Here is a 21,723-nt window from a genome sequence, read left to right as displayed (position 1 = left end):
GTGGCCAAAACTTTCTTGGAACTGCACTGCCATCTGAGACTCTCCCTACCCGCTCCTCCTTCCCCAGAGGCCAGCCCTGCCCATGGTCCAAAGGCCCTCACCCTCTTCTTCTTCAGCTCCCGCTCTTTATCCTTCGTAGGTGTTTCCCCCAAAAAATCCCTTGCCCATCTAATCGCATCTTGTTTCTACTTCTTGGTGGATCTGAACAACACACCTGGCATTCTAGAAAGATGCTTTTCCCCAACACCTCCTTCCTGAATGGTGCCATACTATGGGGAGCTCCACTGATAAAAGTGACATGTACAAACCAATTTAGACAGGGAGGGAGTTCTTAGAAGTGACTCAGTGTCCCTTTGTCCCTAAAACCAAAGAAGAAATGAGTTTAACACATAAACTCGTAAGTAACAGCTCCTAACTAATAAAACCAGGCACACACTAACATTCCGATCCAAAAGACTCTTACAAGTTAACCTTTTATCGGTTTTAAGGCAGCAAGTAAAGTTGTCTGGTCCCCATGCCTTTCTTCTGCCCAAGGGAGGGAAGGTCAGGAGGAAGGGTAGGAACTGCCATCAGGACCCCAGCCAGCGCACACCTCCCCATAATCCATCCCATCTTGTCTCTCTGGCCCCCAAATGTGATCGTAATGGACTCTGGTTCGAGAGCAGGCATGCCCACGGCCCCCTCTGGCAGGGTCTGCCAGGAGCGTCTTCTTCGTCCAGGGCCCCCGGCTCAGCTAGCTTTCGCCTCGGCCAGGCTCTCCCAGGGGCAGATGACCTCCTTTTCTATGGCCTGGTCACCCGCGTCTCCTGCCCCAGCGTCCTCTGAGTCCATCAGGCAGGTTCCGCTCTGCGTAGGCACATCCATTTTGATCTGGAAAAAGCTTCAGGCACAAAAGGAAAGCAAGTGCATAGGGACAGGAAGGACACCAAATCCTCACCTTACCCTGACATCCCCAGAGAAGGGTGACTCGCAGGTGTATTTGCCAAAAGCTTTGTGCGCAGCAAATGGTTCGGTGGATCTCTGTAACTGGCGGTAGCAAGGGACTCATATTTTTCTGCTGAATTAAGGCGGAGTCAAAAGACGCTTTATCTTCATTTTTGAGGGGCCTGAATTTTTACGGTTTTGGTGAGTTCAGGATGTCCCTTTAGGACAAGCCTGCGCTTAATCCTCAATCTAGTTAGACTGCCTTCTGATGAAGAGGTAGCCCCTGAGCCAAGAGCCTCTTAAAAGCCCCAAGCCCATGTATGGGGCATGGCAGTGGCCGCGAAGCTAGAACATTCCCTGAGCAGGGTTAGTTGGGAAGAATCGATAGACAGGCTCACCCTCTGATCCCCACCCGCCTTCCTCCTGCCCGGACTGACAGAGGCAGCAGAGAAGTAATCACCTCTGCCCCCTGCTGTCCCCCAAGCACACTGCGAGGCAGAGGCGGGGGAACACTCAGGTATCCATGGCAACCTGAGACCTCTGCAGGGAGCGTTCCTTTCTCACACCAGGCAAGGCCAAACACAGGAGTAGTTTGCTTGGTGCAGGGATACTCCTGACCGTCTCCCCAAAACCAAATAAAGGTGGGGGCTGGTTCTCTGTTTTGCATTGTCTACAACTTTCCTTTCTTCCACTGGTCTGGGAGCTATCGAGCACCCCTCAGAGTGTTCTGCACCGGGTAAGCTGCCTCAGGGCACTTGGGGTTCTCAGAAATCAGGCTTGTGGCACCACCCAAAATGGAGTCGAGAGGGCCACCTGTCAGAAGAGATTGGGTACTGTGGTTTTCACAGGAACGACTGTGGAAGCAGGGATCCCTGCAAGCCCCTCTGGGAGTCTGCAGGTGAATGCAGGGGTGGGGGTGGCGAGGCGAGGTGAGGGCACCTCAGACAGGGAGGGGACTGGAGCCCCCACCCCCTGTGGTTCCCATGGCCGCCACTGAGCCTTCCTGCCCTTTAAAGGTGCAGTGGGTTCATTAGATTAACATTCAGGGGATGAGGCAGGGTGGGGGCGGTGCAGAAGGAGGAACAAGATGGAAAAGAAAGACACAGGTTCCTTTTCTTTCTCAGGAAGCAGGGGGGGACAACACCGAGTTTCTGGAAACTATCCAGAGGCTGAGTAGCCTGCTTTCGTGTCTGCTAGCCTAGAATCCTCATTACCCAACCCACCAGCCCCCAGTTCCAGACCATGTTCAAGCCACACAGCCCCGGTACCCACCACAGACATACATGCACACACATGCACACTCACGTGCCCACCGATATATGTGCACACACGCACACTCACACAGAGAAACATGTATGCACACACACAGGCAAATGTGCAAAGGTGCACACGTACACACAGGCATATGTGCACACATGCATGCTCACACAGAAACGTGTGTGCACACCCACAGACATGTGCACACATGCATGCACACACACAGCACAATCCCTTCTGCTTCTTACTTCGCTACTCGCCTGGATTTCAGTCGTGGCAGCTGCTGGCCCGCATCCCCCAGGGGCTGCACCTTCCCGTGTGACACAGGGGGGCACTTGGGTGAGAGCCTGGCAAAGACGGGGGAAGCTAAACAGCCCCGTCTCAGAAACCTGCTGAAGGACAGAGCCATGCGGGCCTTGGGCGGGGACTTGGGCTGGGGCCGGGGCCAGGGGTGCTCGGCGGCTGAGGCCTCGCTCCTGTCAGTGTCGGAGGGCCCGGGGCAGGCACTGGATCCGCTGGCCTCCCCCTTCTGCTCAGAGCTCTCCAAGGCCACCCTAATGGGCGAGGGGCAGATGGCGCTGCTGGGCCTCCGGATGAAGCGGCCCGGTGAAGGAAAAGGCCTCCTGGGGGAGCGGCAGGATGGGGAGAAGGGGCTGGAAGGAGAAGGGGGCACGCAGGTCCCGGTGTACACGGCCAGGTGAGGACTGGGAGCAGTGTGCTGGCCCGGCTGCAGGGAAGGAAAGAGAGAGCTCAGAGTGAGTGGCGTGGGCTGATGGACGGGGGCCCTCTGCTAACTTAGCCCCTTTCCGGTGCCCGGAGCTGGGCAGTTGCATCCCAGACTGACCTTCCTCTGGGCCTGGAGTGCTGTGGCATGGCCAGCTGGATTTCCAATTGCCCCTCAACTCCCATCCCCCAGCGAACGATGCTTAGTACCCACTACATGCCATGTCACCCCTCCTCCATCCCTGGTTCCCAGACTGAGGACTGGAGGCATCTAGACACGTGTAACAGAGCAGTGGACGTGATACCAGAAGACCCACGTGTGCCCCACTGACTCTGCCAGGCTTGAGACCACCCACCTGGTCCTGAGCCCCGGCCCATGTCCTACTGGCCATCCCTTGGGGATGGCCCAGCCCTGGCACTGGCCCGTGCCTCCTGCAGCAGAGCAGGGTGGCCGGAAAGAAAGGCTGAGTGTGGAGCCTGGACATGTCAGCAGAAAAGGGAAAGACTCTCAACCTCCCTGGGCTCCCGCGGCCCCGGAGTCAGGGAGCAGGGGGGCAGGAATCCTGGGCCAGGCAGTTTTCTTGCAAAGACGCCCAAGAGAGCTTTGTCTGAGCTGACAAAGTTAAAACTGGAATTTTCAGGGAGGCTCTCTGCTGTCCCTTTCCTCCACAGATGGGCCTCCAAGGGGCCATCAGCCCAGTTTGTCAGGCCCCCTCCTGAAGGCCGGCTGTGGCCTCGCACCACACCGAAACCCAGCTAGAGGGTGTGCTGGTCCTGGCGGGGAAGGGGCACCCTCTGGGACAGTTGGGGCCACACTGCCTCTGACGTCAGTGAACAACAAACCCTCTTGGAACCTGGCATGGCCACACAGACGCCCGGCTTAGAGAAGCCTGCCTGCCCCTGGGGCCGGAGCACTGCCCCAGGGCCCCAGGAGGGCAGCTCCAGGCGCTGAGCTGGAGGCTGCTGGCTTCCTTGGGGTGTGGCCTGATTTCCAGGTCACCTGAGTGAGCCGATCCCAACCTGAAGAGGAAAGGGCAGGCATAGCCAAGGACAGTTTTGGAGGAAAAGAAAAGCCAGGAGGCCACAGAAGTCTTTGTCACGGGGCGGGGCAGGGGGACGGTCTCCATTCTCCCCCACCAGCTCCCCGAAGCTCCAGCTCCATTCCATCCTGAAACAGCAGCTGGGAGTCGCTGATTCTGTTCCTCTGCTCCGACACCCACAGGCCAACCAACCAGAGCCAAGGCCCAGACCTGGGGCCCCAGGGCAAACAGACTCATCATAACTGGCATTGTTCATATGCAGTGAGAATTAGCAAATACGAGGTTCTGGGCTGAGCACTTTCCATGGATCATTGCACTTCCTTCCCGGAGCCACTCGGTGAGGTGACCAACTCTCATTATGCCCATTTTACAGATGAGAAAACTAATGCTTCAAAAAGCGAGCCCCAAGGACAGGCCACTGGGGACGGTGGGGCAGGCTTGGAAACCAGGCTCGTGGGCTGCAGAGTTCACACGTGTAACAACGAGTCGCACGTCCCAAGGGGGGCCTGCATATTAGCCCACCTCAGAATCACCCTGGGTGTCTGCTGCAAGTGCAGATCCTGGCCCCAGCCAGACCCACTGAAGGAGACTCTCAGGGGGTACAAGTGAGGGAAAGCATCTTCTACCAGACACCCGAGGTCACAGTTTTGTTATCATGCCCAGTGAGTTTGAGGAGCCCTGCACTGTGCTTCTAACTCTGTCCTTCTATGGGGACAAGGGTCTCCACCCAGAACACAGTTTGCAGACAAGAATAACAATAAAGGGGAGGGGCGCCTGGGTGGCACATTCGGGTCCAACTCCTGGTTTCCTCTCAGGTTGTGGTCCCAGGGTCCTGGGATCGAGCCCCGCATGGGGCTCCCTGCTCGGCGGGGAGTCTGCTTCTCCCTCTGCCTCTGCCCCTCCCCCTGCTCACATACTCTCTCACTCACTCTCTAAAATAAATAATTTTTTTTTAAAAAAGAGTAACAACAAAGGGGAAAGCTTGCTCTAATTAAGGGTTCAGGAGACAACGGTTAGGGGGAAAGAGTATGACCCTGTCACTTATTAAGCACCTACTATGTGCTAGGTAATCTATGTATCTATAACTCCCCCATTTTAGAGAACAGAAATTTGAGGCCCAGAGTGGTTCATCGCCCTCCCGAGGCTCTCACAACCACCAGGGGCTGTGGTATGTAGACTGCTACGTGGCCCCTACATTCTGCCCCTGTCTGCCAGGGTTGGTGTGAACTGTAAATGTCACATGACAGCCATTCCGTGGCCAGGCTACGTGCCATGGCATAGGTGACGTTAACAAAGGGTCATTTGAGCGAGCCTGACCTCATCACATGAACCCTTCAGATCTGAGTCTAGAGGCCATAGACAGACGTCAGAGAGGTTGGAAGCACAGCAGGAATTCAACAAAGGAGAAATTCTCCGTTATTGGCTTTGAAAGTGGAAGGCGGACACCTGGAGAGGGATTAGGGAAGCTTCTAGGAGCTGAGTACAGCCGTCAGCTAACAGCAAAACAAACAAACAAACAAACAAAACAAAACAAAAAAAAACGGGGGCCTTCAATCCTACAATGAGACACTGAATCTCACCAACAATCTCAATGAGTCTGAAACAGACTCTTCCCAAGAGCCCCCAGATAGGAACATGACAGCCAAGCATGACCTTGAGTGTGAGACCATGAGCAGAGGACCCAGCCCAGCCTCACTTGGCAAACTATGAGCTGATAAACAGCTGGGTCCATCCTACTTTGTTACACAGCAATTGATAACTAACACAGCAACTAAATGAGAACTCGATCCCAGGAGTGTGTAACCCCAGAACCCCTGCTCTGTCTACTGATCCATACGGCCATCACATTGCCTGTGGGACTCAGATAGGACCTGGGGTCCTGCAGAGTGGGCTGAAACACCAAAACTAGGAGACAGACTTGTTAAGAGAGATAGAGTGGCAATAAATTGAGGACACCCCACCTCCGGTTCATTACCTTGAATCCCACTTTCTCAGAATCTGTGATGAACTCGTTATCACCCCCATTTTACAGATAAGAAAACTGAGGCTCGTGGAGATGACAACTTGACCAAGATCATACAGTTTATGACAGGCCATTCCGTTTACCTCCCTCCACCCGAAGTCTGTGCCCTCCTCCTCATTCCACACCTCCCTCAGCACTTTATTTTCCTGGATGAATGACAGGACAGGTGAGGATGTAGTCACTGTCCTGCTTGACTTACCTGGCCCGAGAAGGTCCTTTCTTCTGGGCAAGTAGTTATTAGCCCCATTGGCCCCGGCCGCTTGAAGTGGGACACCTTTTTGAGCCCACCCCACCATGACTCCGGCCCTTCCCACAGGGACCTAGCCCCGCCCCTCCAGCCCAAGCCACACCCACCACGGGTGGGAGGCAGCAAAGCAGCGGCATGCAAGGCACGTGGCAAAGAAACGTGACACGCAGAAACACAGTGAAGCTCTGAGAGTTCAGTTTGTTTTATCTTGTGCTGCTGTTTTATTATGCAAGGAGCCAGCAGAAGAGGGAGAGGAGCATGAAATGGAGTGGGTACATTGACACGAGAACACGATCACAGGCTTTTCGATGGAAGGCAAAGCAGGCGGTGCAAAGAGATGCGATTCATTTTCTGCCTAGAAACTGGCTGAGAATTTGAGGGAGACCTCGTGGCCACCTGGGCTCCCGCGTCCTGTGAGCCACGCTCAGGTTCAGCATGCAGTGTTCGCAGCGCCCCCTCTGGTCCCTCCTTGCTCTCCCTTTCCCCACTGCCTCCAAAAGCCAATAAGCAAAGTGGGCTCCCTGGAGAAAAATCCACAAGTGTGAACACATCATTCTTCCTACCATCTCGTTTGGCACAGCCCAGCACAAGACCTTCCCTTACTGTAGCCATGAAGCTTGGAACCAAAGGACGGACCAGTAACCGCACTGTTGCTGGTCAACCCTTCATAGACAGAGGACATGACCTCAGTGCCCACTCTCCTCCCTTCAAATATCTCCTAATGGCCGCTGGAGAGCGGGGAGAGCCACACTGCAAGACTCTGAGAGAGGAGAGAAGTAAAATGGTTTAGGGAAACGAAGCTGTAAACACACCTCAGGAAATGCCCTAAATAACAAAGAATAATGAAGCACTGTACGGGACCGCACTGACAGATGCAAGAAAGCCCAAGCTTACTCTGAGACCATATGCTACTAGGGATGGTGATGGTGGGATAGTGGTGATGATGATGGTGATGGTGAGATAGTGGTGATGGTGATGGTGGTGATGATGATGATGGTGATGGTGGTGATGATGGTGATGGTGGTGATGGTGATGATGGTGAGAATGGTGATCGTGATGGTGGTGATGGTGGTGATGATGATGATGGTGATGGTGGTGATGATGGTGATGGTGGTGATGGTGATGATGGTGAGAATGGTGATCGTGATGGTGGTGATGATGGTGGTGATGATGATGATGGTGAGAGTGGTGGTGGTGATGGTGGTGATGGTGGTGATGGTGGTGATAGTGGGGATGATGATGATGGTGAGAATGGTGATGGTGATGGTGGTGATGATGATGGTGATGGTGGTGATGATGATGATGGTGAGAATGGTGATGGTGATGGCGGTGATGATGGTGATGTTGGTGATGGTGGTGATGATGATGGTGAGAGTGGTGATGGGTGATGGTGGTGATGATGGTGATGGTGGTGATGATGGTGATAGTGGTGATGAAGGTGGTGATGATGGTGATGGTTACAGTGGTGATGCCATGGTGATAGTGGTGATGGTGATGGTGGTGATGATGATGATGGTGATAGTGGTGATGGTGGTGATGATGATGGTTATGGTGGTGATGGTGATGGTGGTGGTGATGGTGATGGTGGTGATGATGATGATGGTGAAGTGGCAATGGTGGTGATGATGATGGTTATGGTGGTGGCGATGGTGATGGTGGTGATGATGGTAGTGATGGTGGTGATGATGATGATGGTTATGGTGGTGACAATGGTGGTGATGATGGGGGTAGTGGTGGTGGTGATGATGCTTATGGTGATGATAATGGTGGTGGTTTTGTGGCAGTGGTGATGGTGATGATGGTGGTGGTGATCACAGTGATGTGAGGAGGAGGATGGCGAGGATGATGATTGTGACGGTGATAATGGTTGTGATACTGATAATAGCAGCTAGCATTTATTGAGCTCTTATTATATGCCAGGCATTATCCGATGTATCCTACCTATTGTCCCTAGCCATTGTATTACCACAACCCTCACAAGAAGAACAGTCCTCTCTCTAAAAATCAAGCTTAAAAATGCAATTCTACAAAGGAAATCCTGGTACTTTACCCCATAGTTTATATTCTAGCATAAGATATACACCACCATGGGTAGAGAAACTCAAGCTATTTAAAATATGGCATTAAGGAATTAAGATGGTGCCTAAGTACACAGATAACATAGAATATCAATCATTTAAATTTATCAATAATAGTGTCCAAACAAATACTATTTTTGAGGCTATCTGAGATTCGAACAGACCTCCCGGGGCTGCTGTTATGTCTGCCAACAGAAACAAAGTTAGCAGGAGAGCCGCTATCTGCTGGAGCCCAGCAGCAGACACTCTTAGGAAGCCTCTCAAAACCGGGCAGGGCCCTGTGGCTCCTTTACTACCAAACACGAGAACGTCCTGGTGGAGTCCCCCCCCCACCCCAGTCCTCCAGGCCAGACAGACGATCCTCTTCCATCTCTGTTCTCTCCTGGGGTGTGGTACGCCACCCCAGCCTCGATTCCATTCTGCTTCAGCTGCAGCCATCTGTATCCATACACCCTTGTGAGCCCCTCAAGGGCGGAGAACCTCTCGTCCATTTTTGTATCTGCCATAGGACCCTTCGCTGGTTCTTACAAAGAATAGGTGTTTGGGAAACACTCGTGGGATGGAACTGTTGCCATCCAGGAGTGAAGCCCTTTATCTCCTGCCTTCCTTCAGATGGGCAGTATCACAATACTTATTTACACATTTATCCCATAAGCATGATAAGCAACTTTAGTTACATGCCTGTGTCTCTCATTAGATGGTGGGATCATTGTGTGTCTGACACTGAGAAGGTTTCCATTGATATGTGTGGTGTCCCTACCATGGGCCTGATACAGAGCCCTTGGTAGTCGGCTGGAGGATGGGAGACCTGTCAGGCAGACACATCTCACGTGTGGGGAGTGGGATGGCAGATGGTTGAGTCAAAGGTGAACACGCCATAGTTTGTAACGTGAAAAATTCACGATGCATTTGACACCCCACCATCCCCACCACCGTTGTGCCGGGCATGTGATCTCAGCCCCTTGGGGGTAACTAGAAGGGGTAGTGGATATATATCTCTGGTTTCATGTTTCTCCAGCTTCCCCAGGAAAGTAGGACAAACAGCAGGAGAGCCGGGTAAACATCCTCCCCCAGGAGTCTGAGGGCAAAGCTTAAACCTGCCACGGCCAAGCGTGAAATGTCACTGATGTCTCAATTTTTATCTTAAAAAATTAATGTCCATGTTGCATTCTAATTCATAATACATTCATGATTATTTTAATGCAAAAATTGAAAATTACCTGTTTCATCCCATTCCAAATCCTCAAGTAAAATGGAGGCCCCAGGCTGGGTACCTTCCTGGAACTCACAGAGTCTGTTTCAAGAAGCAAGAATCCGGTCCCAACCCCTCACTTCACGAATCAGGAAGCAGAGACAGTAAGTGACTTTTTCAAGACCACATGGCTAGTGGTAGAACCAGAGACCGAGAGGCCGTCTCCAAATGCACAGCTCTTTCCCTTCCTTCCTCCCTTCCTTCCTTCCTTCCTCCATTCATTCACGTAAGACATGTTTCTGCAGAACCCGGCAGGCCTCAGGCATTAGGCTCCAAGCGATGAGACATGGCCCCGCCTGATGTCACTCAATATACAATGGCCATTAACTAAGATTTCTGCTTGGGGTGCCCTCCCTGAGTTGGAGGACTCTGACGTTCTTCAAAAGAGAGATGACCAAAGCATACCTCTGGTTGCCCTTCCAGAGTGTAAGCTAGTCTACAACTAGGGAAAATGGAGAGAGTAAATGGGATCATTTTGCTAACACAAAACCAAGAGCCACAAACTCCTTACGATGACCTAAAAAGTCTCTGATGACCTGGCCTTGCCCACCTCTATAAGCTCATGCTGAACCATTTCTCCTGCACTCCATTCGCCTGGCCCTACAGTTCACTCGAAGCTGCTTCCCCGCAGTGGGATTTTACGCCTGCGGTCCCTTCTGCCTGGGAAGCTCTCCCTGCCTGCCCACACGCTTTGTATGGCCCTCTTTTTCTCATCCTCTTTTCTGTCACTGCCTAAGAGAGGCCTCCCTAGTGGACGCAACGCCCCTCTTGCTTATCATGGCACCATCTCCATTTCCTTTCTAACACCTGGTACGGGTTTTATCACATCTTTGGGTTGTCGATTACAACGATGGCCCTGATTCTTCATCCCTTCCTCTTGCCACATCTTTTGCAACAAGACTTTAAAATTTCTCTCACTAAGGAGACAGAGTCTATTTCCTCACCGCTTGATTCTAGGCTGGCTTTGTAAACTTGATTTGGCCAAGAACATGAGGTAGAAGACCACACACTGGTTTAAAGCCTACACCTCAAGACTCTTACGCATTTCCACTCACTCCTCTGCAATTCCACCACCACCATAGATCATGCTGAGGCCAGGCTGATGGAGGACAGGAGACATGAGAAGCAGAGAGGAATCATTCCACTCATCCCAGCTCAGGTTCCCACAGACCAAGCCCCCAGGCAGGTCACCTCCAAGATCAACAGAGCCACACAGATGACCCTAAACCCATGAGCAATAAACACTGATCATTGTATGCCGCTCTAGCTTTGTGGTTGTCAGCAAAGGTACTGATATGGTCGGCTTCATTATTGTTTGTCAGTCCTGGTCTATAAGCTCCATGAGACGGAGACCATGTCCACTGTGTTCACCAATGCCTGGTGCATAGTGGATTCTCAGTATATGTGTCTTTTTGCTGTGCAGTGTTGGTCCCTTGCTCGCTGACTTGTTCTAGCTCCTTTGTGTTCTTAACGAGGTGAGGCTAACTTCAAAAATTATCTTGTCCTCCCAAGGTCAGAGTGGGAACTGCCCTCTCCCTCCACCCTGACCACAGGGCTGACCTAGGCTACAGCTACACAGGAGGGATGCACCAACATCTAGAAAATATCCGAAAGAGTATTATCTTTGACCCTAACTCATCTTGAAAAGGTCCCAATATCTACCCTCTCTCTTCCCGTGAATGAAGACATCAGTGCCTTTCCTTTATCCAAACTGATGCTCCTCAGAAGGTCACTTCCCCTTGACTGCTCTGGAGGCTTCCGGCCTGAGTTCTTCATCCCTACCAGCTACATATTCCCCTAGCAGGTATCAGGGGATGGGGACACAAAAGGGAAGGACCCTCCATAACTGTGACCAAGAACAAGCTCACCAGCAACGTCTTAGCAGGGCCTCTCCATGAAGATATAACAGGGGAGTCCAGGGGATGTGCATCTCTAGGGGACCCTGCAGCTAGTCCCTCGGAGGGACCCCAGACTGCTTTAGAAGCAGAGTCTCAATTGGAGAGGTGGCGTTTGGAGCTTCATTAAGCTATTTGAAACTGATGTACCTGAAAGCACGATGACTTGAGGGAGGAGGGGGGCCTTCTCGTTCATTCTCCAAAGCAAATGGTGGTACACAAAGCAGACTGTTTTCTCTATGCTCCCACTACAAGAACCCCCACAGTGAGACAGGCGGTCACACAGCAACTGAGTCAGGTGACCTCCCCCCACCACTGCTGACCCTGTCGCTTGGTGAGCTGGAGCAGGAGAAAGAGCTCTAGTTGCCGAGGCATTGGGAAATCCACCGTGAAGGAGGTCAGGGGAATATAGGATGAACCTGGTTGCCCCACTAACGGGAAATCGCATCCTCTAGACTCCGACAGACCCTGCCTTTCTTTGCTCGCCTCTCCCAAATGCACACCCCCACCCCCAGGAACTGCAGATTTATTTAGGAGGTAGTTCTCTTTTGAGTTGGCTCCTACGGTCCAGCTTGCTCATGACCTGGGTGATGTCCACTGTGTTGGCAGCTTCTCGAGCCTTGGCTTCTTCTTCCAGCTGCCTCAGGATGACGGGACTCGGGCTGGAGCGCAGGTGGCGCCGCATAAACGGGAGGCTGGAGCTGGAAGGAAGGACAGGGCTGCGGTTGGTGGAAAGCCGCCCAGCTCACCCAGCAGGAACACAGTAGCCCCTAGTGGGACATGGAGCTGCAGGACCAGAATCTGGGCTTGTTCCCTCATTTTCCTGGTGAGCCCCAAGGGCGGGGGGACCTCAGGGGCGTGTTCAACCTTAGCTCTTTCTCCTCCTTTTAAGGATGGACCAGATGAGTACCAGCTGCCATCACATTTCTGGCTAGGCCCAAGGAGGAATGCCTGTGGTGGCGATAACATACACTCTAGAATGTTTAGAAATCAATGTGTCTGCTTAACCTCCTGTGGGCTCTTCCTGAAAGAAAGGGATAAGGGGAGTTTGATATTGGAAGCCCAAGGGTTCTGGCCTCAGAGGGAGCTGGAGCATTTGTTTTCAAAAGCCAAGGATCTGGGAAGGAGGGAGAGAGCTGGGCTGTCCAAGAGGGCGAGGTGGGGCCCACAGAGAAAGGGGGAAGAGGCCTGGAGAGGGCTGGGGGGCTGGTGGTGCTGGGTGCATGTACCGGTTGAGTCAGAACCTCGAAAGAAGTCAAACATGGGCTCTTGGGACCCAACTCTGTCCACCACAGCCTTGAGCACCAGGACAAAGCTCTGGGTGTCTGAGTGATGCAGGCAATGGGGAGCAGCTGAGCCACCCACGTGCCTGGAAAACAAGCATTTCAGCAGCAATGGTGGACTTAAAACCTAGAACCTCCCCAAAGCCCTGGACTACAAAAGCCCAGAGAATTCTTGTATCTACCCTAGGGAAGAAGAAGAAGAAGAGGGCTCCCCTACCAGTAAATCAGTCCTGAACTTGGGTCTCCCACCAGCCCTGCCAAGGGGGAGCTTGGAGCTCAATTTAACTTGTTCTAGAGAAATTAAGGTTCACATGTTGCCTGCCGCCCTCGAGCCTTGGGACAAACTCACACCCAATGCAATCCCCACATATTTACAGGCTGAGCTTCCCTTAGTAGGAGAGCATTTGCACATGTCTTCTTACTCGCAGGGACATTCTCAGACCACAGTTCCCCAACCAAAGCCAAGTGGTGCAGCTGGGGCCTCTTGCCAGGCACCTGGGGTGCTCCAGAAAAGATCCCAGCTGATTTCTCAGGTCGGCCCCAACTGAGAAAATATCTGGAGAGAGAAATACAAGACTCTCCTTCCTTCCCTACTACTTTCTGGCAGAACTTCTGGAGCGCTTATGCCCCTTTCTTGTGGCTTAAAGGAGAAGCTTTCAAGCTCCCAGGGATGCTGAACTCCCTTCCTTCCCTGGTAAACCTAGAAGAAGAATAGCACCACAGAGACCTCCTTTCTCTCCTTTTTATAACAGTGCCTTTATCCTCAAGAATGAAACCAAGTTGGGTTTGTTTTTGTTTTTTTTTTTAAGCTCCTCTGATAAAAGCTCTGGTCCAATCACCCCTCTTTTGAATTGACTGGTGATGCTGGAAGAGGGCCCAGTGTGAGCTGAGCCGGCAAACGGGAACATTTACTAACTATGGGGGGACAGGCCACGCGCTGGCGCTGGAAAAACCTCCACCAAAGTCCCATGTCTTTGTTCAAGTTGTCATTTGGTTCCTCTTTGGAATCCTCAGTCCCTACAGTTTTCTTTTTCCTCCCCAGAAAAGAGTTCCGACTGCCCCTCAGAACATTTCATCCTTTGCCCATGGGTTCGGCCAGCTGGGATGACCCACATCTCCAGTGAGGAAGGTGAGCACGAGCCAGTTAACAGGGCACTCGCCAAAAGGTGGTCCCTGGCGTCAACAAGGACACTCAGGATGTCAGTGTTCATCTCCCCCATGAGTCGGCCGTTTTTCTTGGGGGTGGAGTCTGCTATGCTCTCTAAGGTCTTAGGACTTTCCAAGGATACAAGGATGTGGCTAACTTAATTTCCACAAAGCAGTTCCAAGGTGAGGAATTGTAGCAATTAACAAACCAGTGAGATGCTTCTGTTTGCGCTGGGGTCAGGATTGGTGGGAAAATCAGCACTTTTTCAAACCCGTGTCAGGGTCACAAAACTTTACTCACAGTAATTACTAAGGAAATCTTCCTAGGGTTTTATGAAGCCAACAAGGCAATCCTACCCCTAAGAAAACCTTCCCAGTCCCCAGTATTTCCATCAGGCACACATCTCCATCATGGCCATTTGGCTGAAAAAGACCCTCCCTTCCCTGCAAACAAAGCGGCAGGCAACCAGCAAATTATAGGTCTCTCCACTTGCCTTCTCTTGGTGGTTCCCTGAGGTTCAATAGCTTTGGCCAGCATTTCCTTATAGATTGGAGATTTTAAGTAGCGAGCATAAGAATCCTAGGGGGAACAAGAGAGAAATGGTAATTAAGAGAGGGGAAGTGTCAAGTCAAACTACTGTGCTTGCAGTTTTCAAGTCCTCCCTGGGCACCGAGATGGCAACGTTCAGGGGATCCATATCCTTGTGTGAGAGGCATTCAGATGTGTGTCTAAAGCAATGGTTCTCCAGTGTGGTCCCCGAACTGGCAGCATCAAGTTCACTGGCAAATTGTTAGAAGCACACGTCTTCAGGCTCACCCAGGCCTCCGAAATCAGAAATTCCCAGGTTGGGACCATCGGAGTCTTCACAAACCTTCTGTGGGTTCTGTGGTACTTTGGCTGCACTGTGGTCCATAATCCCCCACACTAAAACCCACCTTGGGGGTCTTCCGTGAGGTAAGCAGGAGATGACAGGACACCTGTATCTCACCTCCCCCCCCACCCCAGTACCTCCTTCCAAAAAAAAATGAGCTGCTATGAGCACGGAACCCACTTCAAAGCCCACAAACATCCCCCTTTTTGCCCTGAATTTAGGTATCAAAGCAAGAGAATTAAAAAAAAAAAAAAAAAGACGAAGAGTCAGGTTTCTCTTGTGTGGCTCTTTCCTGGGACGTTGGGCAGGTTCAGAGAAGTCACTTCATGAATGCTTGTCACTTCCAAGTGAACTCAAAACTCTCGTTCTAACAAATATGGGACAATGTCCACAGCAACAACCCAGGGAGTGAGAGTTTTTTAAGTTTATCGAAACGGTCCCATTCTGAAGACTAAGTGGTGGCTAAAAGTTATGAGAACCAGGACAGAGTCTGGGAGTGGGGATTACAGATCACTGGGTCACAATGAGTGTATTGCCATAGGACACAGCTTATCGCCACACAGAGTCTGCTAAGCATATACACCGTTCTTAAGTTACCCACGACTCCATTTAATTCTGCCAAGTGTCTGGCTTCCCTGGGTGTCTCTGTGGACGGTTGTATAAAACCACATTTTTAAGAATCAAAACATATGTTAAAATACCTGAAGGAAGACCATTATTATGGGAACCTTCCTGTGAATCTTCTTGCAAGGCAAACAGAGAAACCCCACTGATGGAAAGCAAGTGGAGAAAAGTGGCTAATCTGACTGGGTGAAAATTCTAAACTATTACATATCTTAGAAGCAAAGTAAAAATATTTCTTTATAACACAGTATATATCAAAACTAAATTAAAAAAATATGATTAAGGGATGCTAATAAAAATTTGCCACTCAAACAAACCGTCATCACATAATGAAAGTTTCTAGAGATAGTTTACCGTACAAGGAATAAGTAGTAATGTGAAGTTAAAGCAACTGAAGAAAGTCTTGTTTCTTTCTTTAAGATTTGTTTATTTATTTGAAAGAGAAAGAGAGACTGCGAGCAAGCGGAGGGCCAGAGAAAGAGGGAAAGAGAGAATCTCAAACAGACTCCCCACTGAGCGCAGAACTCCATGTGGGGGCTCGATCCCATGACCCTGAGGTCCTGACATGAGCCAAAATCAAGAGTCAGTTGCCCAATCGACTGAGCCACCCAGGCACCCCCTGAACAAAGTCTTACTATGACACCAAATAAGAACCAAACTAGGCAACCTCTCTTAGGCCAAGGCTGAGCCCCAAATTCTGTTTCTTAAGAAAGAGACTGATTTTTGTCTCAGGTTTTGTTTTTTTTTTTTTAACAATTTCCTAAAACTTCCCACCGTGTTCACTTTTTATTAATAACCCAGAAAGGCTACCTGAATTCCTGCTCGGTTTTACCATAATCACGCCCTATTTGTCTCTTTCATATACTAAACGCCCCACCCCCACCCCCAACCTGTGATATTTCCTTCGGGCCAGGGCCACCAGAACTGCCACCATTCACAGTTTGATGGTAGAGACTAAGAGGTCAGCCTTCGGAGGCAGGAAAATACAGTTTGACTCCCGACTCCACCCCCGAGGAGACTCTGGACAAACTAGACTCTGGAGAAGCAAGTCCTGTTCCCTGGGTGGTCCTTGACACAAAGTCCCATGCTTTGCACCATGACTGCCACTCCCAAGCCCTCAGGAAATAAGAGCTATTCCAGCAACGTCTCATTACCAATGGCAGGGGTACCTGGACCACTATCGCCGGGGGATCGCCGGGTGACAGCCCCTAAGGACACACATAGCAACCGTCAGTGGTCCCCGCCCCCATCCCAGCTGCCGAGGCCGGAGGAGGGAGGTTCCAGACCAGTGGTTGTGGGGAAGAGACCATTGACAATCCTGCACCCCAACACCGGCAAAGCAGAAGCCACACGGCATCTCCCTGTGTTCCCATATCTAAAGACTTTTCCAGGTCCCTGAGAAGGGAAGGGCTTCCTGGCCCCAGATCAGCATCCATGTAGAGCCCACCTACCTTCTTCATGAGCATGTAGATGTGCGTTTGTGCCGCATCCAGCACGTAGCGGTGGGGATGCCTCAGCCCCTTGACGGTGATGTCCATGGTTTTGCCATCTATGTTTATCCACCGTCTCGCCCCTGGGGCCAAGAAGAGCCTGGAGTGGGGAGCAAAATGTTAGCCAGCAGCTCGACCAAGCTGGCTAACGAAAGTGCACGGCTGCCTGTGAAGGAGGGATCGCCGTGACTCAGGTCACCCGGAATGAGGCAGGTGCCCGGGAATGAAAGCAGGCCTTTTTTTAGGAGACACTGAAGAGTCTGAACAGGTTGTCAAGCGACATTTCTTAGAAGCAAGACAACAGTCACGCCAGTTTTCAGAAGGTGAATACTGAACTCTGGTGTTCCTAACCTGTAGGAGAGGGAGCAAAATGTTGGCGGGGCAACACCAGCCATTAGAGTAAAGAATCCAATTTCCAACTTAATGCCTTCTGCCTTGTTGATGAGGATTTGGGGCCCACCTGGAACGAGACCGAGACACCTCCAAACAGGTGTTCTAGGCCTTCTGCTCTCCCTTGGCCCAGTCTAGGTGCATTTAGAAATGCCTAGGTTTTGGGGTTTTTTTCCAAATCATCTTTACACCCAATGTGGGGCTCAAACTCGCTGACCCCAGATCAAGAGCTGCTAACAGAGCCAGCCAGGCACTCTAGAGGTAGTCAGAAATGAATCCCACATGCTGAGTCAGGAGGCAGCACACAGTCCCAGCACCCAGGGGGTGGACGACCGGGGCATCCTTGTGGATGGCCCCACTGAGAACGCAATCTCAGCCGCACGGCTCCCCAACGTTTCCCGTTCTAACTTGTTTCAGGATTAGAAATGCGTTTTGCCACACTGCGAAGCTGTACATTAAAATTTTGGAATTCAGATGAAGACGACATAACAGAGGAGGCTGGGGAGAAGAAGCTGATAGAAAGTCGGAGGCAGCAGGGTTTTTTATAGGGGATTTTTGGAGTTAGGAGTCGTGTGTGTGTGTATGTGTGTGTGTGTGTGTGTGTGTGTGTTGTGGTGTGCAAGGCAGTCGAGCACGACTGTTCTGAGCATGGGTGTCACAGGACCTTCCTGGAAGGACAAGCCCACCTGCACCCCCCCTTCTCTCTGTGCACGCAGCCCCTCCCTGTGGGAGGAGATGGGCACATTCCTGAGAAAGTGCAAGAGCCTCCAAGTATGAGGAGTGAGCCCTCAGCTCTTCCCTTTGGGGTTTTTGGCACCTTCCCGAAAGCTGCAGTGGCCCGCTCTGAGTTGGTTAGAAGGACACCAGAGGGCCAAAGGGGCGAGTGCTCGGGCCCACAGCTCCGCGGCTCCGCAGCTCCGCGGCACTGGGGGTCTCCTCACCACTCCCCCTCCTTCCCACCCGGCCAGAAGAGGCAGGTCTGGCCCTTTGAACTGGAACCTTGGGTTCGTGGGCAACACAGAGGGCAATTTCGGGGAGAAGCAGGCCTGGAGTGGAACAGACTCACTGCTACACTTAGTGGGGTCTAGAGTCATTACATGCAAAATAAGAAACGGGCCTACATTTGTACCTCAAGCTGTGTGCACAGTCCCAGAGACTTGAGGAAGCTCCCTCCCCTTATGGTCTTCGCTTCCCTAAGATGGCTGGGGATGGGAGGTGTTCCTACCCCGCCTGTTGTCCCTCTCTCACTCTCAAACACGCACACACGCACACCCCTCTCAGGACATCGAAGGGGGGGTTAGTCAAAAACAAAGCACTGCACTGTAACTCAGGGCAGCTTGCTTGAACTCCTGAGCATATTCCCCTCAGAGCAGGGCAGTGACATCATGTGCTTCCCCAGACTTTCTGGGGGAGGAAGCCACAAGCCTAAGCAGGGAGGTATCTATCGAGAGCATGGCAGGTGCAGCGACTGAGGCTGACACCAGGAATGTGGTCCCTCCCATTCCATCTCAACCTCCAACGCAATGGTGTGGTCCACGGGGAGGCTCTCCCAACCATCTGGTTAGTCCTCACTTGTAAATCTCCTCTGCTTTCTCCTTGACCTTGGACTGATCTCCGTACTTCAGATCTTCACAGGCTTCCCAGAATCCCAGATTCTCCCCTGCACGGGAAGGAGGGGTCCACGCAGATGAAAGCCAGGCAGGAAACATGGCGGGAGAAGAAAAGAGGAAAGAAGAGAGATGGGTCAGCTGAGGCCAATTCAGTCCCCGCGGCCCAGGGAGCATCTCCCCTCTGCAGAACAAGCCAGGGCACCCCGTGAGGCTGGACAGAACACCCCTCGAGAGAAGGAGCCACGTCTTACTTCCAGAGCCCAGGAGAACATTGTTAACCCCGGGATTGCCCCACGCATGGTCTCTGAAATGAACCAGACTGGAGCCCACCACGTCTGCAGCTGTATGCATCTACTGTGCTTGCGGGCCGTTTCCAGGCGACGCACAGGTCAGAGCTCATAACAAACCCCTCGGACTGTCCCAGCCTTCCCTGTCCTGGAGTTTGGCTGGAGCAAAGCCTGCTCGAACAAGTTAGCATAGGATAGGCTTGTGAACAAGTCCTGCTTGCTACCCGATAGGCTTTCTTCACAGCGGCCCCTGTTGACTTTGCTCACGTTCCGTGAGCGCACATGACTTCTGCCTCCCTTGCGTGCGCAGACCCCTGCTTGACAGCCCCCCACGGGGCATATTCCAGCCAGGGGTCCTTACAGAGAGGCTGCTCCAGGAGCAACGCTGACCGACTGACTCTCGGGGAAGGCCCAGCCGCTGCGGGACTTCACAGAGAGTCACCGGAGCCACGGAGACTCAGCTCCTCTGGGCCCAGGAGGAAAACCGGTCTCCTCTCGAGCCCTCCCTTCCTTTCAACTTCAAGCTCTCTACTCAGTTCTCCACGGCACCCACAGGGGGTGTGAGCACTTGGGTACAATCATCCCAGGTTGTCATTTTTGCCTGAGAAAATAAAGATGACCACACCAGTGGGACAGCGAGTGGCTGCATGTGAGCGTGCGCACGTGTGTGCATGCTATGTACGTGTGTGCATGTGTGTGAGTCACGGCATGCTGTGGGTGGGGACACAGACGAGAGCACCTCCTCCTCCCCTTTCACAGTATTTGCTGGAAAGCTCCCGGGTGCGTCGGAATGGAAAAAGCAGCATAATTCTCAACTAGTGGACGTCTGTCCCATCGCTCTAGAGAGGTCCCTTTCTCTTCAACATGAACTTCAGGGTGTTCTTTGGACTGAGATCACGGGCAGGAGTAGACAGACCAGCGATGCTTTTAAGTGACAGCCAATCAGTCTCACATCAAGTGCAATGTAGACCGCCTTACCCATGCAAAAGATAAGCCATTGCTTAAGGTCAAAATTAAATGAGCAATTATTCACAATAGCCAAAGGTGGGAGCAAAAATGTCCATCAGCAGATGAACAGATAACCAAAACTTGGCATATACATACAATGGAATATGATTCAGCCTTAAAAGGAATAAAATTCTAACACAGGCTACAATATGGATGAACCTTGAAGGCAAGCTAAGTGAAACAAGCCAGTCCAGAGGGACAAAAAAGATATATGATTTCACTTCTATGAGGTACCTAACATAGAGAAATTCATAGAGACGGAGCAGTGAATGGTGATCGCTGGGAGCTGGGGGGTGGAGAGAATGGGGAGTTGGTGCTTCACGGGGACAGAGTTTCATTCGGGAAAGATAAAAAGCTCTGGAGATGGATGGTGGTGATGGGAATACAGCAAGGTGAATGTAATGACCACCACCAAACCATACATTTAAAAATGGTTAAAATGATCAATGTTATGTGATGAATATTTTATTACCATAAAATATTAGGGGTGCCTGGGTGGCTCAGTCGTTAAGCGTCTGCCTTCGGCTCAGGTCATGATCCCAGGGTCCTGGGATCGAGCCCCACATCGGGCTCCCTGCTGGGCGGGAAGCCTGCTTCTCCCTCTCCCACTCCCCCTGCTCGCGTTCCCTCTCTCCCTATGTCTCTCTTTGTCAAATAAATAAATAAAATCTTAAAAAAAAAATAAACGAGGGGTGCCTGGGTGGCTCAGTTGGTTGGGCGACTGCCTTCGGTCCGGGTCGTGATCCTGGAGTCCCAGGATCGAGTCCCGCATCGGGCTCCCTGCTTGGTGGGGAGTCTGCTTCTCCCTCTGACCCTCTTACCTCTCGTGTTCTCTGTCTCTCATTCTCTCTCTCTCAAATAAATAAATAAAATCTTTAAAAAATAAATAAATAAATAAAAATAAACGAGCACACAAAAGTGTGTGCATGAATGTGCAAAGCAGCATTATTCACCAGAGCCGAAAAGTCTAAACAACCCAAAGGGCCACCAAAGTATGAATGGATAAACGAAACATGGTTTATCCATACAATGGGATATTACCTTAAATACCCTGATAGGGATGAATCCTGGAAACACTATGTTGTGTGAAAGAAGACAAAAAGCCACACATCGCCTGATTCCATTTATATGAAATGTCCAGAACGGGCATATCCATGAAGATAGACAATAAATTAGTGGTCACCTAGGACTGTGGGGGAGGGGGAAGCGGGGGAGGGCGGCAGAGGAAGAGGAAGAGAGAGGAAGAGGGAATGGCTTTTAATGGGGTAAAGGGTTTCTTTATGAGGTGGTAAGAAATGGTGTACAATTATATAGTGATGATGGTTGTGCAGCTTTGTGAATACACTAAAAACCACGGAACTGTACACTTTAAAAGGGTTACGGCGTGAGAATTACATGGTATGTGTATTTATGGTATGCGAAGTAGATCTCAATTTTTTAATGTTATTTAAATTAGAAAACTCACAATTCGGGAATCTCTTAAAGAGATCGCCAGAAATACTATTTTAATAACACATGGAAATCTTTTCAAGGGATTCTCACTGGTAACCAAGCCCTGGGTGGGATAAGCCCAG

The 21,723-nt window shown here is 51.3% G+C and overlaps 1 protein-coding gene across 1 annotated transcript in view; it reads right to left on the bottom strand.

Moving 5' to 3' along the window:
- Window positions 1-494: 494 nt before the first annotated feature.
- The window catches only part of RGS9 (regulator of G protein signaling 9), a 64,754-nt gene continuing 43,525 nt past the window's right edge, over window positions 495-21,723 (bottom strand). The window contains exons 14-19 of the mRNA XM_028112291.2: window positions 18,817-18,904; window positions 16,816-16,954; window positions 14,363-14,448; window positions 12,023-12,140; window positions 2,430-2,908; window positions 495-880 (exon numbers count right to left, since the gene is read on the bottom strand). Of these exons, the coding sequence (XP_027968092.2) occupies window positions 730-880; window positions 2,430-2,908; window positions 12,023-12,140; window positions 14,363-14,448; window positions 16,816-16,954; window positions 18,817-18,904 (1,061 nt within the window). The 3' untranslated portion in view covers window positions 495-729. The remainder of the gene's footprint in view (window positions 881-2,429; window positions 2,909-12,022; window positions 12,141-14,362; window positions 14,449-16,815; window positions 16,955-18,816; window positions 18,905-21,723) is intronic.

This window comes from Eumetopias jubatus, unplaced genomic scaffold, assembly GCF_037043125.1.
Source record: "Eumetopias jubatus isolate StellerSeaLion01/CBP00866 unplaced genomic scaffold, mEumJub1_p1.0 scaffold_10, whole genome shotgun sequence".
NCBI lineage: Eukaryota > Metazoa > Chordata > Mammalia > Carnivora > Otariidae > Eumetopias > Eumetopias jubatus.
Note: the sequence above shows the minus strand (reverse complement) of the source record. Positions and strands in the feature narration are given on the sequence as shown.